The 23,350-nt window shown below is 42.3% G+C and overlaps 2 protein-coding genes across 2 annotated transcripts; one reads left to right on the top strand and one right to left on the bottom strand.

Annotated features, from left to right (window-relative positions):
* Nucleotides 1-661: 661 nt before the first annotated feature.
* On the top strand, nucleotides 662-4,420 carry fkrp (fukutin related protein). The gene is made up of 2 exons (XM_022217083.2): nucleotides 662-1,475; nucleotides 1,742-4,420. Exon 2 carries the CDS (start codon nucleotides 1,852-1,854, stop codon nucleotides 3,448-3,450), a length of 1,599 nt encoding a protein of 532 aa, XP_022072775.1. The 5' UTR covers nucleotides 662-1,475; nucleotides 1,742-1,851; the 3' UTR covers nucleotides 3,451-4,420.
* Nucleotides 4,421-6,266: 1,846 nt separating this feature from the next.
* Nucleotides 6,267-16,663, bottom strand: slc1a5 (solute carrier family 1 member 5). The gene is made up of 8 exons (XM_022217080.2): nucleotides 15,978-16,663; nucleotides 12,171-12,213; nucleotides 11,973-12,041; nucleotides 11,676-11,842; nucleotides 10,713-10,946; nucleotides 10,330-10,524; nucleotides 10,041-10,175; nucleotides 6,267-9,042 (listed from the first exon to the last, which is right to left on the bottom strand). The coding sequence occupies exons 1-8, from the start codon at nucleotides 16,505-16,507 to the stop codon at nucleotides 8,814-8,816; spliced, it is 1,602 nt and encodes a 533-aa protein (XP_022072772.2). The 5' UTR covers nucleotides 16,508-16,663; the 3' UTR covers nucleotides 6,267-8,813.
* Nucleotides 16,664-23,350: the final 6,687 nt, after the last annotated feature.

The following is a 23,350-nucleotide window of genomic DNA, read 5'->3' as shown; positions in this document are numbered from 1 at the left end:
ATAATTGTACATGTGTATATGACGGATTGAAACATGGTTTAGAAAAACCTAAATGTTATTTAACAGATTTTCTCAGTTTTGGTAAATTATAGATAATATCTAGAAAAGTCACAGAAAAAAATATTAATTGGCCTCTACATGTAACAGATATTTACTATTATTTTTTATATTATTTACGGTTTTGAATGTTAGAGGATTCTACAATTTTTAAACATTTTTTCTAGCACCTTTGCCAGATATCTGATATCAGATATCAGAATTTTTCCCTCCTTTTTAACAGTGTAATTTGTTTTTTAAGCAGAAAACAATGTATTTTACTGCTGGATAGCCATTGTGTTATGCCAACAAAAGACCTACTCTTATATGTTCACTTATTGCAAAATATATAAATGTTTTTGTTTTGTTTTTGTTCAAACTCCATGTAACTGTCATGTAAACAGTAAGTTGCTTTTGTTAGGTTTTCTTCAGTAGTTCTTGTTTTTAGCGAGTTTTTGTTCATGTAGTAGTTTCTAAGAACTGACTTTATTCAACAACAAAATTTTATCTGAATTTTTTTTTAACTGCAGTTGTGTATTTGAATACATTATGATTAAATATTGAAAACAAAACACACAATGCTACACTGATGCAACTACGAATATTCTTATGCGTACCCAGCCCATCAAAATCATTTAGAAAATGAAAAGGTTTGTACAAATCTAAATCAGAATTTTTATCTTGGAAGCATGGTATAAACAAGTCTCCTGAATTACTATTTAAAGGGCATTTCTTTTTATTTATTCCCACTAGTAAACAGATTTTAGTCCCAGATTACAAAGACTGCTATCCAGCAAGAGAGGGCCTAAAATGAAACTGACTCAGCTTATATTATGTAGTGGTCTGGAGGGGAATTATGGTAATTTACTCTTTTACGTCATGTCAAAATCTAATTTTTCAATGACAGATTAAATGATTGTGTGGAAATTTATGGTAAATATCGTTTTGATTTGTACTTGATGTGTTTGAGTGAAGGTTTGGATGATTTTAATGATGTTGCTTTTATTCTGAAGGATCCGGACCAGAAGTCTTTCTGTTGCTGCGGGCAACAGCGACGACAAGCGTGTTAGCTTCATGCTAAATCCGTGCAGTTGTGATTCTTAGTTGGGTTTGTGATCAGCTACATGCACATGAAATACTCTGATGTTCACTACGTTGTGTCTTTCTTTTAAAAATATGTTGGAGTCTTAATTTCAACCACGGGCGCGCATATACCAGCTAACAATGCTAATATTATACCTTTGAGTTTGCTGTTAGGTTTGCTGCTGTGCTACCTGGGCAGGCTAATACAGAGCAACATGAAATCTACATACAGCCTGTACAGCAGGGTTAATTGGCTTAACGTTGCTAATGCTATTCATAACCACTCTGAGATGTGATGGCCTACGACCTACACACGACTATTTTGTAAAGAAAAAGATGGTTACATTCAAATGAAGGTGAGTTCTGGTGATAGGTTATACTGATTGGTAATTAAGCTATCCCTGTTTCATTTAAAAACCTTGCATGGAAGGAATGCTGTCCTCTTTTTATCAGACTTATTTATTATTACTTGGACAAGTCATTGTAAACTATTTCAGATGTAAATCACCTAAAATACCCTTTATTAATTGTGTCATACAGTATATTTATACATATACGCATGGTGCAAGCAAAAGCAAAGCATGATCTCTATAGTTTTGTTTTCTATTTCTCTCATTGACAGCTTGTCTTCAACTCTTACTCATCTATTACTACACTAATGGGGACTCGAGACCCACCACTGGATTTCTTGTTTGAAACTTAAACTCTTCTCCAAACTGGACAGTAGCAGCCATGCGTATCAGTTTCTGCCAAGGCCTGCTAACTGGTGCCATCATCCTCAACCTCCTCATCCTCTACTATGTGTCTCGGGCCCAGCAGCAGATGATGGAGAAGAGGAAGGAACTTGGCCGGGGCACGAGGAGGGCCGCCCTGCCAGCCTCCGGTCTCGGAGGAGGTCTTGGGGCTCTTGTAGGAGCTGGAGGCGAGCCTGGAGTGGGTGGAGTGGAGGGACACAGTCGAGGTCCACGTGTGACTGTTCTTCTTCGGGAGTTTGAAAATTTTGAGAATTATGTTGGGGATGTAGCTAATTCCTTCCTCCGCCAGAGACCCGAGCTGCCCTTCCTGGCTGTGGCAGATCTGTCTCCATACCCTCCACTGGTGCTTCCAGAGGGGGCTCGGCTTCTGGTGCTCTCCCCGAGCCCTGATCAGCCACCACAAGCTCACAGGCCAGAGTTTCATGTCCAGACTGAGTTTGTGCTGCTGGTGCCTGACGGAGTGGAGCTGGAGCAACCACGGGCCATCGAGAGGTTGATCAGGGAGCTGGAAGGTGAAGGTGGGGGGCCTGTGAGGCTGGTAGCTGCACCTGTGTTGGCTCGAGCCGCTGTGCAGTGTCTCCACCTGCGGGTGAACCTCAGAGAGTGGACCGCCACGTACTCACCGGCCGCATCGGGAAGCAGCGGGAGCGTGTGCACGGCTTTACAGGGAGATGCAATCGTCCTCATTCGCACCGAGGACCTCTTCAACCTCTCTGTCCCTCTGGGGCGACCCCTGTTCTCCTCACTCTTCGTCCAGACTGCTTTGAGAGGCTGGAAGGTCAAACTGCTGGAAAACCCCTGTTTCTCCGCAAACCACCGGCCCCTCTTCAGCTCCGCTCACAACCAATGGAAGGCCGACACTCGACTGAAGGAGGCCACAGGGAAGCTCATGAGGAGCTTTGGTCTGAAGCGCCTCCTGCTGCCTGATGGGAAGGAACAGTGGTACGGCTGCAGTAAAGAGACGCCTCGCTGTTTTGGCACTGTGCAGGAGGACACTCCAGACTATCTTTATCTGGACAGATGGACGCCTCCCTGCTGTCTGCGAGCACTCAGGGAAACCACTAAGTATGTTATCAACATCTTGGAGAGCTCGGGTGTGCGCTACTGGTTAGAGGGGGGTTCACTGCTGGGTGCTATTCGCCATCAAGACATCATCCCATGGGATTATGATGTGGACCTGGGCATCTACCTGGAGGATGTACCCAACTGTGATCACTTGAAGAACCTGGACTCAGGCTCTCTGGTGGATGCTAATGGCTACGTCTGGGAGCGTGCGGTGGAAGGAGACTTCTACAGAGTCCAGTACAGCGAGGCCAACCACCTGCACGTTGATCTGTGGCCCTTCTACTCACGTAATGGCGTCATGACCAAAGACACGTGGACAGAGCACAAGCAGGACGTGGAGTTCCCAGAACACTTCCTGCAGCCGCTAGTGCCCATGCCGTTTGCCGGCATCACCGCCTACGGCCCCAACAACCACAGAGCCTTCCTGGAACTGAAGTTTGGAGAGGGGGTGATTGAGAACCCCCAGTATCCCAATCCTGCAAAAAAGAGGCTGGACAGAAGCAAATTATGAGTGGTACTAAAGGCTAACAAGCCCTTTTTTGTTGCACTGTATTTGTTTACCTAAAAACAGACAACTTTGCCTATTTTTTTTAAACTGCCGAAAAGATGATGCCTGGAAATTGAAACGGTGCCAGTATGACTGCATTTTGCATCACAGTGCAATCACATTTGGTCAGATTTTCTTTTCATTGTCAGTGTTTGGATGTGAATGATCATCAGCCTTTATTTATCAGAGTGGTGCAATTTTGTTTGCAAAGGGTATAGGTACTTTTTTAAATTGTGTACTGACCACCTGATCAGGCACACCTTCGAAAAAGTCAAAAACTGGTTTTACTATATCATGTACAAAATCTGTATGTGATATACTGTATAAATATTACTGCTGTAAAGATGATGAATACTTTAAAACAAAAAAGATTGTTGTTTTTTTTAAAGTAGATTATTTTGAACAGGATTTAAGGTATCGTACAGAGTTATTTGTTTGTCCCCGACAAGTATTTTATGTTTCCTTTACTGTATTGCCTTGTTTTGCACAGACTCTTTGAATTTTTTAGTTCTGCACAATTTATGAACAAATGTTGGTGTCTGTCAGTGCCATTCGGTACCGAATAGCTCTAATGTGGTGAAGTGAGAAGCACACCATCATTCATCCTGCCATGGATGAAACAATGCGCTATTAGGCCTTTATATTCAATTAATAATACATATGAACTGTTAGCTCAAATATATGCATTATTATCATTATATGAACACACATGAAGGAAAAAGTCCAAGGAAACATTTCAAAAGAGACATCAGTTCCTCTGAGTGTCGCATTATATCTGTAGTGTTATTGTGTGTAATGTATTAGAGGGTCAGTCTGTTTGATGTACTGGTAAACTCAAATAATTGTCACTGTTTACAGGTTTATTTATTTGTTTGGAGGAGATTTGAGTTGTTGGTTGATTGATTTTATTGTAAATAAAGAATGTACAGCCATAGTTGCATTTTTTTCTTGAACACTAGATGGCAGAACACACCTAATTATTCCAGTTAAGTTCCTTCACAGTGCTGGCATTATGGGGATTCTTCAGACATATGGTGGGAGTCCAGGGGGTGAAGGGTTTTATGACAAGACATGCAAGAATGCAACTTAACAGTAATGCGGCTGGCTTGTCCGTCACAAACCAGTACAGTGATGTAAACCTGTTCCGTGCTCAACGTGAGCTGCCTTTTCCAAGAGGTGCATTCCTCTTGCTTACAAATGATCGCCAGCAGGGTTCATTCATGGTCTGGGGCCTCATTTATAAAGCTTGCGTACGCACAAAACAGGGCTAGAAAGTGGCGTACTACGCAAAGGTTGTGATTTATAAAAACAAACTTGGCGTGACAATGTGCGCACCGGTGCACCAACCTTGATTCTTGATACCCGTTTACGCACAAAACAGGGCGTAAATCACAAACTTTGCGTAGAAAGTGGCGTACGCTGTGTTCGTTGTGATTTCTAAAACAAACTTGGCGTGAGAATGTGCGCACCGGTGCGCCAACTTTGATGCTTGCTTAAGCACATTTTGGAGACAGAGGGAACGGCAGTGCCGGAGGGTGAGGTGGTGAATTGAAACCAGATTGATCTCAAACCTTTATTGTTATCACATATTAGACTTGTAGAGCCGGATAATCATAAACCCTCATTGTTGTAGATGTTCATATAGGGCGTCATTCGGCCGACGACTGTATTGCAGAACTATGTTCATATATTAACATGGGCAGTGGCGGATTGAACGTTATTTCATTCGGTCGTTTGACCGAAGGGCCGGTATCTGGGGCTGGTGTGGTGATCTTTATTAAATAATATTGTTTACTGATCACTCGGCGCCCATATGGCTCATCGGGGAAAGAAGAAGACCCATTTGCAGGGGTGGTCTCCAACACAATGTCCCAGGTTCGATTCCTGCCCGCGGCACTTTTATGCATGTCTTCCCCCTACTCTTCTCCCCATTTCCTGTCACTCTTCACTGCAACTATCACAGTAAAAATGCAAAAAAAGTAAAGAATTTTGTTTATTTATCCATATGCGGCCGAATGGGATGAGCGTCCAACCATTAATCAGCCCTGTACAGGCACGCAGGCACACATGCTTCACACCACAACCCCCGAGTGAAAATGAATTTGTCTATGTGAACCGAAAAAATGTACATTCAGTCAGTTTACAAATTATTTGTTCATAGGACATGATCATAACAAATTTAGTGGCAGGGTGGCCTGGGTCAACACATGATTCATTCATCCTGACGCACAGCAGTGAAAAGACTGCCGGCCGGCGCTGCGTGAAATGCCATGGATCAGCAGCTTGTTTATATACAGATACATTCATGAGTTACTTTGCATTGACCATTCATGGTAAAATGTGGGTGTGTTGTGGGCGGAATGTGAGGTGGATCCACCTGTGCAATCTTCCAGCTGGTGTGTGATTTATCAAGAAATTGCATGCAGCTGTGCTTACGCAAAGTAAATCAGGGGCGGAGGGCATACGCCAATTTCGTATTATCAGCGTACGCAAACTTTAGTATGGATCCTACGCAATGTTTTATAAATGAGGCCCCTGGTCATTAGATGAGACGTCTGTAGCACTGCGATGCTGCGTGTGGTTATTTTTGGATGTGAAAACATAAAGGATCTCTGCAGTTTAAACACGTCCCCCTGCTTGCATGGAACTACGTCTGAAGGTGACTGTAACAGCACAGCTCCTCATGCAGCGATGAGAGTTTTTATTTGCCGACTTCGGTGCTTGTATTCAGCTACTGCAGTAAGTAATGTGTGAAAAAGCAGCCAAGAGACACACGGAAATAAAAAAAGAAAGGCCTTTATTGCTTACAACCTAATGACAGTACATTCAGATGGAATTTAGAGTTTTCAAACATAGCCCCACTGCAACACAATTATTACCTCTACCATGTGCAAACACAAACGCTATGATTGTACCAGACAGTCATGTGGTGTAAGATCTCAGAGTGGGATGATAACATCTGTACAACCTTGCACCAAAAGATAGGAAGAAAGCAAAGCGCATCAGCTGTTGAGAGGCAGGGTATGTTGTTGAAGCACTTTGGTAAAATACATAAGACTCGACAGAAATTATGAGACCCCGGGCCTGCAATGAATTCATAAATGCCCACATGCCAAATACTGTAGAGCTAAAGCTGGCAAAGAACAACGGATATCAGTCAAAAATTGCATATATATAACAGTCTATGCCCCACTCATTCCTACTTCAAACAGTTTTTGGTGACATGGATGCAAATATAACATTCAGCAGTGCAACTCTCATTGTTGCATCGGAAAACCGACAGTATCATTTTAAGGTACAAACTAAAACAAGTCATCTCATTCCTGCTTCACCACACAAGTCTCCAAAATCTCAAGTCCTGGCCACAGAAAATGGAAGCAACATGTACAAATATAGTTTAGACTGTAACCCCAGAGTTGAAAACAAGGCTGAGATAAAGACATGAACAGTGTAAAAAAAAAAAAAAAAAAAAGATTAAAAATCACCACCAACGAGCTGTTACAAGAAGAATTAAAACTGGCCAAAAAAACAAACAAACAAAAAAAAGCAAATTTGGAGTTACCATCATGTCAAAAATGGCTAGAAATGTCTTTGGGTTTTGATTAGACAAATAAATATCAATTACAACAAATAATTATCAGTATTTACAAGGAGGCCTAGTGCCCATGTAAGAATTTTGTGTTTATGGCCATTTTAGCCAAAACAAAAATAAGCCGAGCCGTTCTTACCCTTTCACTTGAGTTCTTTAGGTGTTCAGATTTCAGAGAGACATAACTGTAGCAGAAGGAAATTAGTTACTTTGCACACGACATGTAGACACACCATACATTTTACAACATCAGCCAAACAGTCCTTATCACACGCTGTGCTTTATCACCCATTTGTACTTTACTATGAAGCTGAGACCTGCACAGAAACAACAGCACATGGAACATCAGGGCTAGAATAACAATATAAAAGAACACTTCCCAGAAAGTGCATCAGGAGTTTGCTCTTGTTCTTGTTTGCCGAGTCTGTGTGATTTTTTTGGTCTCAGAGCATTTAAGGACCAGTTTGAAGAACAATCTTCGAGCGAAAAAGTCAAACCTGAGGTCGTAACGCCAGACTGCGTCCATCTGAGGCAAAAGTCGATGTGTTTGTGTGTGCCCATGCATGTCGTCAAAATCCTTGAGATAGAGCTCCATCATCCTCTTTGGACGTTATTGAAGATAATATTTCATTTAGTGTGCTTTGAAACATGAGTAATTCTGGAGAGTAAGTCTACTGCTTTTTCTCACTATGAAAAAAAAGCATTGTGCATAAGAGAACGATTCCCATGGAATAACCACAACCAAAATTTAAAAAAAACCAGCAAAAGCCTTCAACGCCACATTAAAACGATAAAAACTGAAACGTGCATTTTGGTATATATGGTCACAGCAATTTTCTATGCAGAGATTATGGAATATGGGTAAGCTATACTGTTATAGGTTTCTCATATTTGACAAGTCAAATACAAGACATAGCAACCTGCATGGAAGTAGCTCTAATCATGTAAACTAAAACACATATTAATATCTAAAGCACGTATTTTCATAGAAGATCCTCACTGGTTATTTTCCTTGTGAAAGTCTGAAATCTGATTAAGCTGCACACAAAAGAAAAACTCAACAGTGACAGTGACGAAAACATTTTGACGATAACGGGTTCCTGATGGAGAATATGAAAACTGCCAGACAGGCTGCAGCAAACTATATGGTGGTTCTCATCAACGTTTGAAGTCAGAATTTTTCCTGTTTTCCAAGAGGGGGTTCCGCTGGTGGCAGCTCAATGATAAAAATGATACGTAACAAAGCTTTAGCATTAATGGAACTGCCATTTCTCCACTGAAAACCAATGAAACATTTCCTGTGTTTATAACATCCCCACCACATTTTGCAGAAGGTCATTGGTCCAGTTTTTGGTTGTACAGATTGGTCACGTCTAAAGAACATCCGATACGTAGAACAAAACACAATTCTGACTTCAAAGGTGATGAGGACCAAACAAATGCACCACTAGACTTGAGTGAACATAGCAGCCAGTCCAATGTACACTACCATCCCTCGAAATGAAAACAAAACTGTGCACAACACGGACTTTAAACACCCCATATGACTTATTTTTTAGCTGTCCCCTTAGAAAAGTGTTGAGGTCAGAGAGCTTGTCATTGCATTGTAGTGTGCACGTCTCCTTGAACTCTTTTCTTCAGGGCAGAGAAAAAGAAAAAAGGAGGGCTTGAACGTCTGGTTTCAGCTTGCAGGAGTGTCAAACGGGACAGGGGGGGAACTCTTGGTAATGTCACATAATTACATAACAGACTCTTCACTAGAGGGCGACGCCTTCGCACCGTCCCTTCCACCATGCTTGTCGATGAGCGGCGAGTGCTCGGGTGCAGCGGCTAAAGGATCGTTGCCGAGCCTGACCTCGCTCAGCTCATTTCCGTCTACCTGTTTGGATGTGCGGTCCACATAGTGCTGCAAGAGCCCGGCTCCGAAAGCATCACCCTCCACGTTCAACACGGTGCACGTACGGTCACTGGAAGAAAGACAGAATGGATGGCAAGTTAGTTTAATATGATGATATTTAACCACGCCCGACGGGTACGTCGGCGGGCTTATTGCATTCGGTGCGGTATCTGGCTGGGTAAGTATGTGGCTATGTCCGGTCCGATATCTCTGCAACCGCTGAAGTCAGGATAATCAAACTTGGCACTGAAGATCAGTCTAAGGTCCCCTGCTCAGTTGTGGAGTTACAGGTCAGGAGATCAAGTAGGGAGGGAGATATGTATGATGATCAAAATTGATATATATTGCATCAGTTGTATAGGGAGGACAGGGTTTTCACCAGCAGAGGGCGTGGTTCTGCCCTCTACTGAGGGCTCATCTAGTTAATGAACTGTTTTAGACGCAACGCATTTACCTTCTGATAATATGTTTCTGGATCTAAACATTGGCTGAGGCTTCCTCATTGTCTTAAGAAATCTGAGCTAAGAAAAAAACTACTGTATTAGCACTATTCATTAAAAGCATAGCTACGGTCTCTATGATCCTGCTATCCTCGACACACATATATAATGTTTCAGTACAGAGTTACAGTAGTTCTGCCCATTTTTGTATTTTTTTGAGTCACCTCAGCCAGAACAAGTCATATTATCTCTAAATGCCAAATAGCTACCAGCTTACTGCTAAATTCTAACTCCCTTAACCTTGTAAATCCTCTTTTCATTCAAGTCTGGACTCAAACCCTTCATAATACCACCTGGGGGAACAGCTACATTAATAACCCTATCGGAGTTGAAAGAGTTTAGACCTTTAAAACCCTCTGTAATGCCTCGCTGTTGGTTTGCTTTTGTAATCTGGAGGAGCGTTTGGACACAGAAATGGTGATTACAAAATCGGATAAAGTTATTAGATGTTGACAAATTGCGTGGGCTGTCAAAGAGCAGATTAAGTTTCGATTGCACAAAGGATAATAAATGGCAATTTGCTGTTCATCTTCGCATTCACATAAAATACAAAATGTTGTACACTCACACAAGCCAGTCCACAGCCAGGATAAGAGAGATGTCGCTGGTAGGGAGTCCTATCGCTTCCAGGATAATAGCTAGTGTCAGCACACCACCGGCAGGTATACCTGCTGCTCCAACACTGGATGCTGTAGCTGTCACACTAACACAAACAAAAGGGGCAATTTCACAGTTAGGCACAAGAAAAAGTAAGCATATACCAACATCACTTATGTGGCAACCATTGACATGAGGTAGTGTTACAAGCAGATATAGTATCGAACATACTGTGTAGCTGTGGTTGTGTACAGACTTACAGGATGGTTATGACTTGGATGAAGTTCAGGGGAGTGTCGTTCAGCTGAGCGATGAAAACTGCAGCCACACACTGGAAGAGAGCGGCTCCGTCCATGTTGACTGTAGCTCCGATGGGCAGGATGAAACGGCTGATGTGCTTGGATACGCCGTTATTTTCCTCCACGCACTTCATCATGAGGGGCAGAGTGGCAGAGCTGAGGAACAGGAAACAGGGAGCGTGAGTTTAGAAAGGCAGGAGGTGCATGAGGCGCATGTGTGTGTGGAGAAAGTAGTGTGCATGCTTTAGAACAAGAGCACCTCAGTATTTGATATTTAACAACCAGAGAGAGCAAACAAGTGTGTGTGAGCGAGTCAGAGCAGCGAGTAGCCGTCAGTTCATTACCTGGAGCTTGTTCCAAAGGCTGTAGCCAGAGCTGTGAATATTCCCCAGAGGAAGGTGTACGGGTTCTTCCTTGTAAAGATGAAGTAGATGGCCGGCAGCACCAGAACACCATGGATGGCATGTCCAATGATGCAGCAGGCTATGTATTTTCCCAGACTGGCAAACAGTTTGCCGACATCGTCCATCTCCACGATTTTACCAGCAACAAGGAACATGATACCAACAGGGGCATACCTGCAGATAAGGAGGTGCAGAATGTGAACAAAAAAAGAAAGAAAATAGACCAGGCAAATTGTAGATTAAAGTCCTGAAACAGAGCAGGATGGAAAATAACCTCACACACTGACCAAAAATACTTCAAAGAAAACCCTGAGATCTTTATAAATGGACTTATTTGTGTTTTGGCTCCAGATAAATAAGATAAATGTGGCGCCTATTTCTCCCAATTACATATCTTGCTACAGCCAGCAAACAATTAGCTTAGCACAAAGTCTATGGGTGCTTTTCATTATGCTAACATTTCTCCTTCCTTCTCTTTCTTGCTCCTCCCAGTGATTTAAGGAGGATATGAGGACAGAGGAGCCGAAGCGGACAAGAAATGTTTCCTTCCAGAGCATCACCCTTAAGCAACGTCAGTGAAATGACACGCAGCAGTTATACGTCACACCACTTGATTAAATACTTCCACATAGGATGCACCTGTGCTTCCTCGCTCTGAACTCTTTTCAAAGCTTCCTCATCTCCATGAAGTGCATTTAAGTCACTGGAGAATTGCCCACGCTGTTGGAGGGGAAGCATTTTCCAGGTTCCAGGAGAAACATGATGAAGCAAAATGTAAAGCACCCGACTTCTCCATTTACAGATTTTCCATGAAGCTAATCTAAGCAGCTACTGGCCAGTAGTTTGAATGGCATCTACTATTTTACACTCCCCTTAACTGAAAAAATGTTTGGGCTTCCTTACCACATGATCCAGGAGACCAGCACCATGGTGGCTTCATTGAAGGAGTTGAAGAACTTGATCAGGATCTCTCCTTCCTCACCCAGCTTCCTTAAAGCCACACCAAACACGATAGCAAACACTACCAGACCGAGGATATTCATACCATCCTGGTCTGTTCCAAAGGGCACCTGGCAACCAAACACAGAAACACGCAGTCAGAACACACACACGCGTTCACCAGATCAGGAACACAGTAGCACCTTGACTAATGTGCTGTATTTATGGTCTATGTTATGTTAAAACATTCTCTTTGCTCACCTTCTCCACTGTGAGATTGAAGTTGCCATCTGTGCCATTCTTCTTAACCAGCTTGTAGGAGGTTGCATACTAGAAGAGAGGGAACAGTTTGCTACTTTAACACACTAATCAGCTCATAACCAGCTTGTGTAAATATTACTGATGCTTCATTTCAGATTGTGATTCTGTAGAGATACTGAATTAAGATCTAAGACTCACCGACTGAAAGGCAGCAGACACCAGGTTGGAGGGAAATATGTTTCTGTGGATAGAAAAGAAAAAACAACAACACTTTATATCTGTGTGATCAGTGGGAACCTGATTACTTTGGAAGATCTGATGAAAAATAGTTGTTGCTGTATTCAAGAGGAGAGAAATTCAATGTTTGGGAACACAGTACAAATATTTGGGCATTGTTTGGTTCTAACAGCAGCTTAAAACAACGCTGGCTGCTGATATGAACGTGCAAACAGAGCAGTGTTGCATTTGCTACAGGGCAAACACATTGTAAAGCCATAAACTGGCCTTTTTTTGGATTGTTTCTGATGAAGACTGAACTTGTTGCACAATACACATGAGCATAACTTCTAAAAAAATACAAGTTACCTCAGTTTCACAAAACTATCACCATCAGTGGTGTTGTAGATCAATCTTTGGCTGTCAGTGATAATTCAAACAGAAAGAATGGCAGCACTGATCATGTGGAAATAGATCAGAGAATTTCACTATTAATATGCTTTCTCCTGCCCACATAACTTAATACTGTGGCGTCATTCATTCTGAGCCAACACGTACACAAACACTTACTGGTACATAGGTCCAGCTGTATTTTAAATCTACCAAGAATGCATGAAACCCGTATGTCCCCGATACCCCTGTACTCAGCTGTCTGCTATAGATTTAGAGTAATAAGGCATTAACTTCACAAGCCCTTTTCAGCGGACCCACAGTGCATCAGGATTAAACATCATGTGACTGCATAACAAGGCGGCCTGCAACTGGAACACAGGCCAGTTGTGTTGCAAAGAGTCACGACAAAAAGAGAACAAATGCTGCCAATCTTTCAAGCTAATGCTCGCCTCTTATCCGAGTACTCAAATGCTTTGGAATTTACATACTTTCATTGTAAATATATACACGACTAAGGCCTCCAAACTGTGCTTGAGTCACATTTTCAGTTTACAAAAGCTGGCTGTTTGGAAATAGAAACACATGATTTAAATGCACTGTGCATTTACACTTGCTCTAACTTTGCATAGTGTTAATATTACAGAACCGGAAAGGATCCACTTCCTCGTTCATTTTCCCTGATGCAGGTGCAAAACTAAAAAAGTGAACACCGAGTTTCTTGTGAAACTTTTTGAGATGAACATGTAACTTGGTTTTATAAATAAACACAACCACTGTACAGCTAAGTACAATTAATAGAAAAGTATGACAACCTACAACTATGTACCAACAGGTACACACAGCGCCGTCACGTGCCGTCAGATGGGTGCGTCTCCATTATGCTAAGCTGTGGATTGTTTGAGGTAAATTATTCTGACGTCTTCTCATTGTCTTCTTACACCTTCCAGATCTGGCAAAGAGCAGCCAACACTCGACAGGTCAGTGAGAGGAAGCAAATGTTAGCTTTCATCCTTTACAACAATGATTGACAGACAAGAAACAAGCCCTGTCACCAGCCCTACAAAGGCATTCTTTGACATTTAATAAGAGAAGTTGGAAAGCTTAGACATGACGGAAGTTCTTGCAAATAAAAACATGGCGTTGGGCGACAATCCTAATGCTTACAGGTGTTGTTTTGCGGAAAAAAAAATGTTATGAGAATCTACATTATCAAGGACTTGTTGAGCTTCAATTCAGAAAATGAAAAATGTATATTAAAAAAAAAATATTTATATTACAGCCAAAGACAATATGACAGGCACTTGGGATTTAAGCAGCCAATATGTGAAGCTCTTTTGATAAAATGTGCATTCATTTCATGACTTCTCAAGGTAAATATTAGTCAGAAAGAATAGCTGTCACCGTACGGTTCAATGTGGGAAAACACACAAAAGACAAGAAATGTCAACAAGGATGTGGAGGAGTGGCTTCAGCCGGACTCACGGTTGTCACACGCATCGATGGTGCGTCAGTGTGGACAATGACAGCTCTGCGTGAAACGGAGTGTGTGTCTGCGAACAATCACCAGGCCAGTTTCACGCTTTGATGAGCAGCTCTTCAGTCGGTTCCACCCAGTAAGTTCCACGCTGCCTTTGTTGTCAAAACTAAGCAGGACACCGACTGAGAGGGCTCGCTCTAATGAGAATCGTGAGTTTTGCCGGCTGTCCTGTGGGGATAATTTGCCAAAGCGTGTGTCCAGCACAAAATAAACACTACTCTCCCATTTAGAAAACTTGAAACTACACAAGTGACACACTGTGTTCAGGCACATCGGCCGCTCCACATCTAGGAACACGGAAAATGGCCATTAAATAAAGAATACCTCCAACTAATTCCTAAATAAACTGGACAAGTCTGCTGCAACTTGTAGATTTGGTTATGTAAAGCTCTGATACATATCAGGGTAACAATGTTAATCTGCGAGTGGATAAGTTTTATCCTGTTGCTCTTGCATGTCAAATCTGCAACTGAACACAATAAACTGTTCTAGGAGGTGTTGCCAGGGCTGGGTCACATTGTTGGGGGAGTAGGAGGAGGAGAAGGAAGAGGGAGGGAGGAAAATACTGTCTTTTATGGCACACAGTTCCGTAATTCATGGACGTAGTGTTCCAAAAAAGTCAAACCAACCAGACAGAATTGTGCAACAGTTACAACTGTCCTCGGGATTGCATGTGAACAGACTGTTGTGAGTTAATGTAAAACATGAGGACAATTCATGTTGTGTCTCTTATTTCTGGTCTGCTTTTTGAGGCAAACGAGCTCTAATCTGGACTGTGGTGCAGATACTAACAGTAAACTCAAAGGCTCCTTGTTTACTCTAAACACTGTGTTCCCATTAATCTGCAGGTGGTAAACATTCCTGTATCTCTTATTCCAGACAGTGAAGTTACATCAGAGTTTTTGGCACTGTCTATTAATGCCCAACACACAAACCTGTCAAATCACTTATCTACTGAATTGCTGCTGAGTTAGATAAGCAGAGTTTCCCCCGCTTGGGACTTTTTGGCAGGTAAAAACAGAGCAGGTACAAGAGACTAACGCAGAGGAAACTGTGGTGTGAAGCGTTTCGGAAAATTAACTGCGCTGAAACTTTGTTAGAAGATGTTGAGATCCCTCGAACTCTGTCTCTGTCTCAGCTGCTTCCTTTTACTCCACAGTAGACGAAATGGCACATGTTTCAGAAATGTCCCATGAATGTGACACACTGATAAAAATAGAAGGTTAGAGAAGACTTCATGTGTAAACAAGCTCAAGTTCAAGCCAACTTCTTCTGCCAGGCCGGATCACATTTATTTTGGAGAAGGAACTCTGTGAGAGTAGAACAAGAAGAGCAGGATGGTGATGACTGTATGTTTTTTTTTTTAACGAAGGGGCTGTCCCAGCAAGAAGAGTCTCACCATTACGCTCTGCTCGTGTAGGAAATGTCGCACACACGTGTCATTTTGCTCCACGTGTCGAAATTGTACAGAAAAAAAAAGTTAAGCAAGACTAAATTAGACAGCAAATGTGTTACCTCGGAAATGCGCTGGGTAAAAAGTACAGAGTGTGACCAGTGACAAGCGGCACTCAGCGCCGGGAGTTAACCCTCGATGTGAGCGCACAGCTGAGCTGATGCAACTGTCTGTTGTCATTACAGCACTATTAAGCCGTGCGACTGATTTGGCTGTGCCCCCAGGATGTGGTTACACACGGAGACTTTTACCGCCTAAGGTGAAAAGTAGCTTCAGTGTAACTCGGCTCCACGTGTAACTCCCGTGATGTGGAACTGGGGGGATGCAGGCATCCGTACACCATTACGCATCACATTTACACTACTTTTTCAGAGAGTACCGGCACAGCAGATGAGGTTCCACTCACCTTATCAGGTCTAAGAAGGAGTCTATAACTTCTTTATGAGCAGGCACTTCGTCGTCCAGGCCCGCCGGCTTGGTGACGGCCACGGCGCCGGGCGTCAGGATGAAAGCCATCACGACCCCGATGGACGACGCGATCAAGGTGGTGACCAGGAAGAAGAGCATGGCCCAGCCGCCGAGCTTCCCCAGGGCTTTGGGGTCGATGCTGGCCGCCCCGGACACCAGGCTGCACACCACCAGGGGGATGATGATCATCTTCAGCAGCCGGATGAGCAGCTCACCTGGGAAGCCGATGTAAATGATCTGGGTCCTCGTCAGGGTCGCGTTGCGCACGCTAAGTCCGATAAAAACCCCGACGATGACCCCGGCCACGGTGAGAATCACCAGCAGGTTGGCCCTGACGAGCCGCAGCACCCGCTGGGACAGCGTCTCCGGGCTGCTCTTGTGGCTGCTCAGTCCGTTGGCCAGCGGCTCGTCGAGGTGCGCCTCACCGTTGGATGCTTTCCCTCCCTCCATGTCTATCTTCTCAGCCATTGCGCGCGTTTAAAGTTACACTAAAACTTGTTTAAAGGGCACAAAACCTGATGTTACCTTGGCGGGAATAGCTTCTAGTTTAAGAAGGGACTACCGGCTTCTTTCTAAGCACCACAGCACGATGCCCTCCTGTCCTGCTGCTTCCTACTTATCTACCGGGAATCCAACCCCCACCCAGAGGCGTCCATGACGCAGCTGGGCGTGTCTAAACAAAACGCTTTAGGCGGCCAATCTAATGCCTCATCACATTCATTAAAACAGGTATTTATGTTTTATTCTAGGTTGCATTCATTTCAAAATGCCACATTTATCCACGATATTGTCTGCTGATGTCTCATTTACGGTCTAACAAAAAGAACTACTGTCTGCAGCTTCAGTGACAAACAATACGGACTGAGCAAAGATCTCTGGGCTGTGTGAATAACACTACAAATAGAGTTTGTTGGACTTTATAATTACAGTTAAACTAGAGGCCAAGTCCAACTGGGTTTTATGAGGAGTTTAAGGGATTCTTTGTGGTGATTTCTGGATGGATGAGTCTGAAAAATTCAGTGCTTTGGACAGGGAACTTTTTGAAGCAGATTTTATTAGTTAGGTTTGGGAAATGAGACATGGTCACAGAATCCGGTGACCCTGTAGATGTTAGTAGTGTTTAGATAAATTATATGCCATCACACATACATACATATATATGTTCTATACCGGCACCAATCTATTTTTTGCTTCATGTTCACTAACTTGAAACCAGAGACAACTATTGCATCATGAGGTGGAAAGCTAGCCTAGCCATGCTACACCCATGTTTCTGACGGCACAAGGGTCGAGGGCCGCTCGACAGGGAGGGAGGCGGGCTAAAAGGTTGTCTATCAAATCCCTCTGCAGCAATTGGGTAGGTATACAACCAATCAAACGAATAGGCTGACGTAGTTCCGAGAGCACCGGCGGATTGTGGCTAAGTCCCATTAGCTTCCCAACCAGCGGAGCCAACTGGTATATTAAGGATTTGCCATATCCCGTCGGCATAAGTCCAAATACGTCTTTCTTCTCAATGAAACACTTAAGTGCCGTCCTTTGTTTATCTTTCAAGTTGAATTTTAGCTTCAAATCTTTAAGGGCTGTGGCCAAAGCCAAGTCGAAAGATAACTGTTTATTGTGCGCCGGTTGTTTCTGTCAGAATCGTCACGCCTCTGTCGTCACGCCTGCCTTCTGACTCTACACTTCATGGTGATTGGTCCGGCCAGTTTTAGGAGAATCCAGCCTCGAGCCTTATGGAGGGTAACTAGACCCACCCTGGCAGAGAATTAAATTCGTTGCAGTGGGTTGTCTAGCGCGGCTAGGCTAGTGGAAAGCACCACCGCAACACAATTCCCACGAGAAAGAATATGTAAATTACAAAGCCATGTGAGAATTCAGAAAATTTTAAAGCTGAAAGTTGCAAACAACATGCAAAATCTACATTTAGAAACAATCACTTTCAAGTCAGCAATATCAGATGTTTAAAATTCATTCCATTAAACGTATGGTATAATCCAAATAATGCCGCTCTACTGTACTAAGCACCAGCACTAATCTCCTCCCAGACTACTCCCTGTTATTAGAGTGGCACTTGAGCAGAGGTGGAAGCTTTGCCTGTACAGCTGTGGAGTCTGCCACTGCACTTTGATGAGACCTCCCTCCTCTGTCAGTTTATTTGCTCTCCTCCCAAGCACCAAATCAACAGTGCATATAATTTTTGTTGTAGTTACGACATGAAAGGGTAACGTACATGAAACGAGAAGCGCCGCAAAAACATTAATCTCACATCTGGTGTGCTTGCACGCCAAAGACAAGCAGGGCGTTTTTTGGATTACTTCAGCTGTTCCTCACCCAACTGAGAGAATGTCACATCCCTTTTGGTTAATTCTGTCATTTTTTCCGGAATGGCACCACGTAAGGCTGAAATCGATGAGTGAAAATGAAAGTTTGAAATGAAAGCAGTTGAACAGAGGTTCAATATTCGCTGGAGTTGTTGGTATCCTGGCTACTATCCCTCCAATCTTTGGCAAGGTGTGTGTCAACCTGTAACAAGAGACAGACTCTCATTGTGTTGGGATACAGAGGCCTACAGTCTGATAGCTTGAAATTTGTGTGTAGGGGTCCAAGGCATGCTGGGGTTACCTTACACTCAAACAACAATCCGAGTTCTTTTTAAAAATGGGTCCCACTGGTGGAAATTTGTGGGAAAAGCACCTTTAACACCAAACAATGCCCACAGGACCAGAACTCAGGCTGCTAGGAAGCTTTCCTCTCAGGGCCCAGTTTGTTGTCTCAAGCTTGGTCTTTGTTCCCTCTGGCTGTGCGAATGATTGGAGGAAGCACTATGATTCTGTGAAATAGTGCATTACTCTGTGAGAAAGGACGACTTCAATGCCTAAACCCGCAGGCACATGAGAGCTCCCAGAGTTTTTCTAGAGCAGGCCCCATCTATAAAAACACACACTGCCCACAGTCGCTGCACATGCTGTGGAGATGAGGTTTTTGCGGTTATTTAACACTTCAAAATGTGACTGGTTGACTCCTAAATGTTGATCTTTTCCATCAAGAGCAGCAGTTAGTGATAATATCCGCCTACGGTATAATGTGGGATGAGTTTTTACACAGTTCACAGCTACTAAAGATTTCATTTCTATGTCACTGCATATGTGCACTGAGCTTGTGGACACAAAAACAGATACACATGCATTGGTGAGAGACTTTTGCTTTTGTTCAACTTTAAGTAAGGGTTCTAGTTTATTATGGTGATATCTTTGATTATATATTATTCTTTTTGTTAAATCCATATCCTGCACTTAAAGATCTTGGGCACAATACCTGAATAAGACTCTAGCAGGTCTTTAAAACATGTGACTTCTTGGTTTTGGTTGGTCAGTCAGTTCACCATTTTGGTGATCAGTGAACTATCTTAACTTTCTAACTGTAAACATTTTCTTTGCATTTTTTTTTGCTCCAATCATATTTTTACTAACCATGGGCTAACTGTTCACTACAACATAAAGTTCTGCGCCCCTGCGAAAACAGCACAACAATGGTTAGAAATAAAAAGAACTAAATGATATCTTCTGTGCCGTATGATGCAGCTGTAATGTCAACAGAAAAAAGCTGAACTTTTGATGTTTTACAACTTTGTTTCCATATTATCTCCTTTCTTTTTTGTGCAAACACAGCCTGAAGTTCAAGCCATTTCAGGTGAAAACTCCCTGCACTGATGCTGACTCACTAAGGGTTTTACGGTTGTGGTGGGGAGAGCAGCATTTTAAAATTTTTACAGAATTTGGTTTGAGCAAGTGTCTTTTTTGGGGTCATTTTTAAGCGATACTTATAGAATAAAGTTATTTCGATGAAAATTTCACACTAAAGCTCAGCCGAAATGGCATGTCAGAGAAAGTGTATGTCTCTTGTTACAGTTTGACACACACCTTGCCAAAGATTGCAGGGATAGTAGCAAGATACCAACAACTCCAATGAATATTGAACCTCTGTTCAACTGCTTTCATCTCAAACTTTCATTTTCACTCATCGATTTCAGTCTTACGTGGTGCCATTCCGGAAAAAATGACAGAATTAACCAAAAAGGATGTGACATTCTCTCAGTTGTGTAAGGAACAGCTGAAGTAATCCAAAAGACGCCCTGCTTATCTTTGCTTCTCTCAGAAAATTGAAAATCAGATGATTCTTTATATTTTTGCTGTTTCTGGATCTGATAAATGCTGTCACTTTGGCAATTATTTAAAGATAATATACCTTTCAAACATGCCTGCCGGTTATCCTTTTCAGAAGGTGAACAGATTGATGTCAGTTTTTGTACAGACACTCATGGTGCCCAAGTCCTAATGACTGCGATTCCTCTAATAATAACATAAGTTTCACATTTTTTTAGATTTTCAAATGTCTCAATAATTGGAGGAACTGTCATTAAGTGTTGTTTAAATCAGGTCTCAAATTAAATGTGTCCCAAATCAAGATTTCTGACTAAGCACCCACAAAACTAATAGCATTCCTTTTAGCTTTGTCTGCACTGTGTGTTTAGTGTGAATTAGCAAATGTGAGCATATTGATAAGTCTAACTAAAATAGGGAACAGGGGAAACATGAGCTTTTACTATTACAAAACACCTTTGTACAACTTCCAGGAGCTGCTTGTATGACTGTAGACTCTTTTCTGCAAGTTCAGCACAATCCTCACTGACAATTAAAGGTTTTAAAACTGTCCGATGAGGCTTGAGGTTGTATCTGAAAAAAGACGAGTAACACAAGCAGGAAAGTAGAAATATCAGAAAAGTTACCTCTGAAATAGGGATGTGGAAAAATAACATGTCAGACAACAAAACATGGCTGTCTCAAGTATCATGAGAACAACAGGTGAAAGACAGGGAGACTGACAATAAAGAAATTTGAAAGGTGGAGACGGAAAGGAAACTTAATACCCCATCTGAAAGTGCCAATGCAGAAACGCCTTTCCTTTTATTCTGGTACTGTTGTTGAGATGTAGCAGGTTCAACATACAGTACAAAAGGACTTTCCCGACTCCAAATTGCTTTTCCAGTTGGAAGTGCAGACAAATTCTTTGATAAGGCAGTAGATAAAATCCCAAGAATGTCTGCCCTAAAACTACAGAGGAAAGTGCTGAGTCATGATGAGAGTACACGGCTGGATGTTAATCTAAAATGAATGTTGGGAAGAGGAAGCAACGACTTTGAAACTGTCTTTTTTCAGTCAGTCTCTTGGGGGCAAATTCCATGAATCGCATATTTCAAGATATTCTTCGGGACTTAGAAACAATGCAAATGCAAACAATGGTACACAGACAAAAAGAGAGGGATGGTGGGAAACAAGGGGGAGAGAAGTGCAACAGGGTCAGCAGCCAGATGGAAAGAACGCTGTGTTCCACAGTCAGCATGGAGACAATCCAGTGTAAAACTCAGCTAGCTAGAGCTCAAAGTAAATAAAGTGATTATTTCGATAAGTGAGGTGCAGCTGTTCATTCATGCTTTAGAGTGCCATTTCAACTTGTGCTGCAAATTATTTTTGAGCTATTCTAGGAGCATGATTTGAGACATGGCACTTTGTTCTTGACTGAAATATGTCCACAAGTGAAATTAAGTTTTCAACAGATATTCACAGTCGGCAGAGGATGGAGCACCACAAAAGTTGTGGTTTTGAGTGAAACATTTACACATCTATCACATGTATTTACATGAAACTCAGTTGAGACATTCATGGTATCATGAGGAAGTTGTTTTAATGATAATCATTATACCAGCTTAACATAACTACAGCCTCACAAAGCTGCAAGCATGACTCAAACTCTTTCAGGCATTGCCTGTCAAAAGCACGATGCATGCAAATGAATATCATTCATTCATAAGTTGCAATGCAACTTAAATGAATATTATTCATTTGTGCCTTTTAATTTCTTCTATTTCCCACGGCATGTTTGGATTCTCCACCACTGTTATCTCTGTATGCCAGGAGTGACAGGCTGGCCCCTAAACCCTATCTGAGCTCTCAGATGTTTATGTGACCAGGAGGGGCCTCCCGAATTTATTTACGGATTTACACTGTGTAATCAGACTCACATGCCCAGCCTACCTCTGTGTCTGTTACAGCCTGCCTTGGATCAGTAAACTGACATCCATTTGAATGTAAATTATTATCTCAACTATTTAGCAACAGTGTGCTACTCAAATATAAGTTTAAGTGTTTCCATGGCAACATGCACAACATGAAGTGTAGCCAATTTTTGGACTATAGTGCTATTTTGCAGATATTGAAAACTCAGTGCGACCAATTACAACCTGAGGCTGTTCCTTGTGACTCTAGTCTTTGATCCAAATACTTAGCGTGGTTTAACAAAATGAGTTACAATCATCACCAACAGAGCTCAAAGGTGCATCAGTGACCAAAGTTGTGAGTGATTTTACAACAGATTTCCAACCTGTCAGAGGATTCAAAGGGCACTAAACTACATCTATGATGACAATTCCAACTGCAGTTAAACTGTAATGCAACAAATGTTTTTATCTACTGTGTTGTTATACGCAGAATGATTTCTATAAGAGAAACCTCTGTGTGTATAGCAACAAGTGAAATTGTTGCTTTTTCTAAACAACTTCCCTACAATGCACGCCTGCAATGACAAGCAAAGTGAGAATTCTTGTAAACTGCAAAGAAATAAAATCAGATTTACTGTGACAACAAGCACCTTCAAAAGAACCTTTAAAATACGCAATTTTTCAAAGCACTTTGAATCTTGGACGTCTTGTCACAGTTTGTCCGTGATTTCAGGGTGTCTCACTGTAATGCATCTTCATGTAATCCCAAACTAGACTCCATGATGTTAAGATCAGAGCTCTGCAGACGCCACACCATCAGCACGACTCCTCTTTCTTGTCAGTGAAGACAGTTTTCAGGTGATGCAGAATGAATCGGAGACGAATCAGATGACAATCCCTGCTGATACTATGTATAGGATAAAAATGTCTGGAGCACTTTAAACATCTCAAGAGTCCACTTAAGCACAGTATGCATACAGAAAGTGCAGTCCACAATAAAACCTTTGGACCTCAGACAAGAGCTTCTTAGCACTGCTAGCAAATGGATAAGAAATAATTAGGAAAGTACAGCAGAGATGCCTGAATACTTTATGACTAGATCATGAGGTGCCACGTTTTCCTTTAACAATCCTGCTTAACAGAACATCCTCTCTAGCCCACACAACCCTGCAATTTGCGTTAATTATCCACACACAACATATTCCTTGCGGAGAGACTTGCTTAAACCGCACCATGTGTTAAAAAGCTGTTGT

This window comes from Acanthochromis polyacanthus, chromosome 13, assembly GCF_021347895.1.
Source record: "Acanthochromis polyacanthus isolate Apoly-LR-REF ecotype Palm Island chromosome 13, KAUST_Apoly_ChrSc, whole genome shotgun sequence".
Lineage (NCBI taxonomy): Eukaryota > Metazoa > Chordata > Actinopteri > Pomacentridae > Acanthochromis > Acanthochromis polyacanthus.
This window is presented reverse-complemented; position numbering and strand designations above follow the sequence as displayed.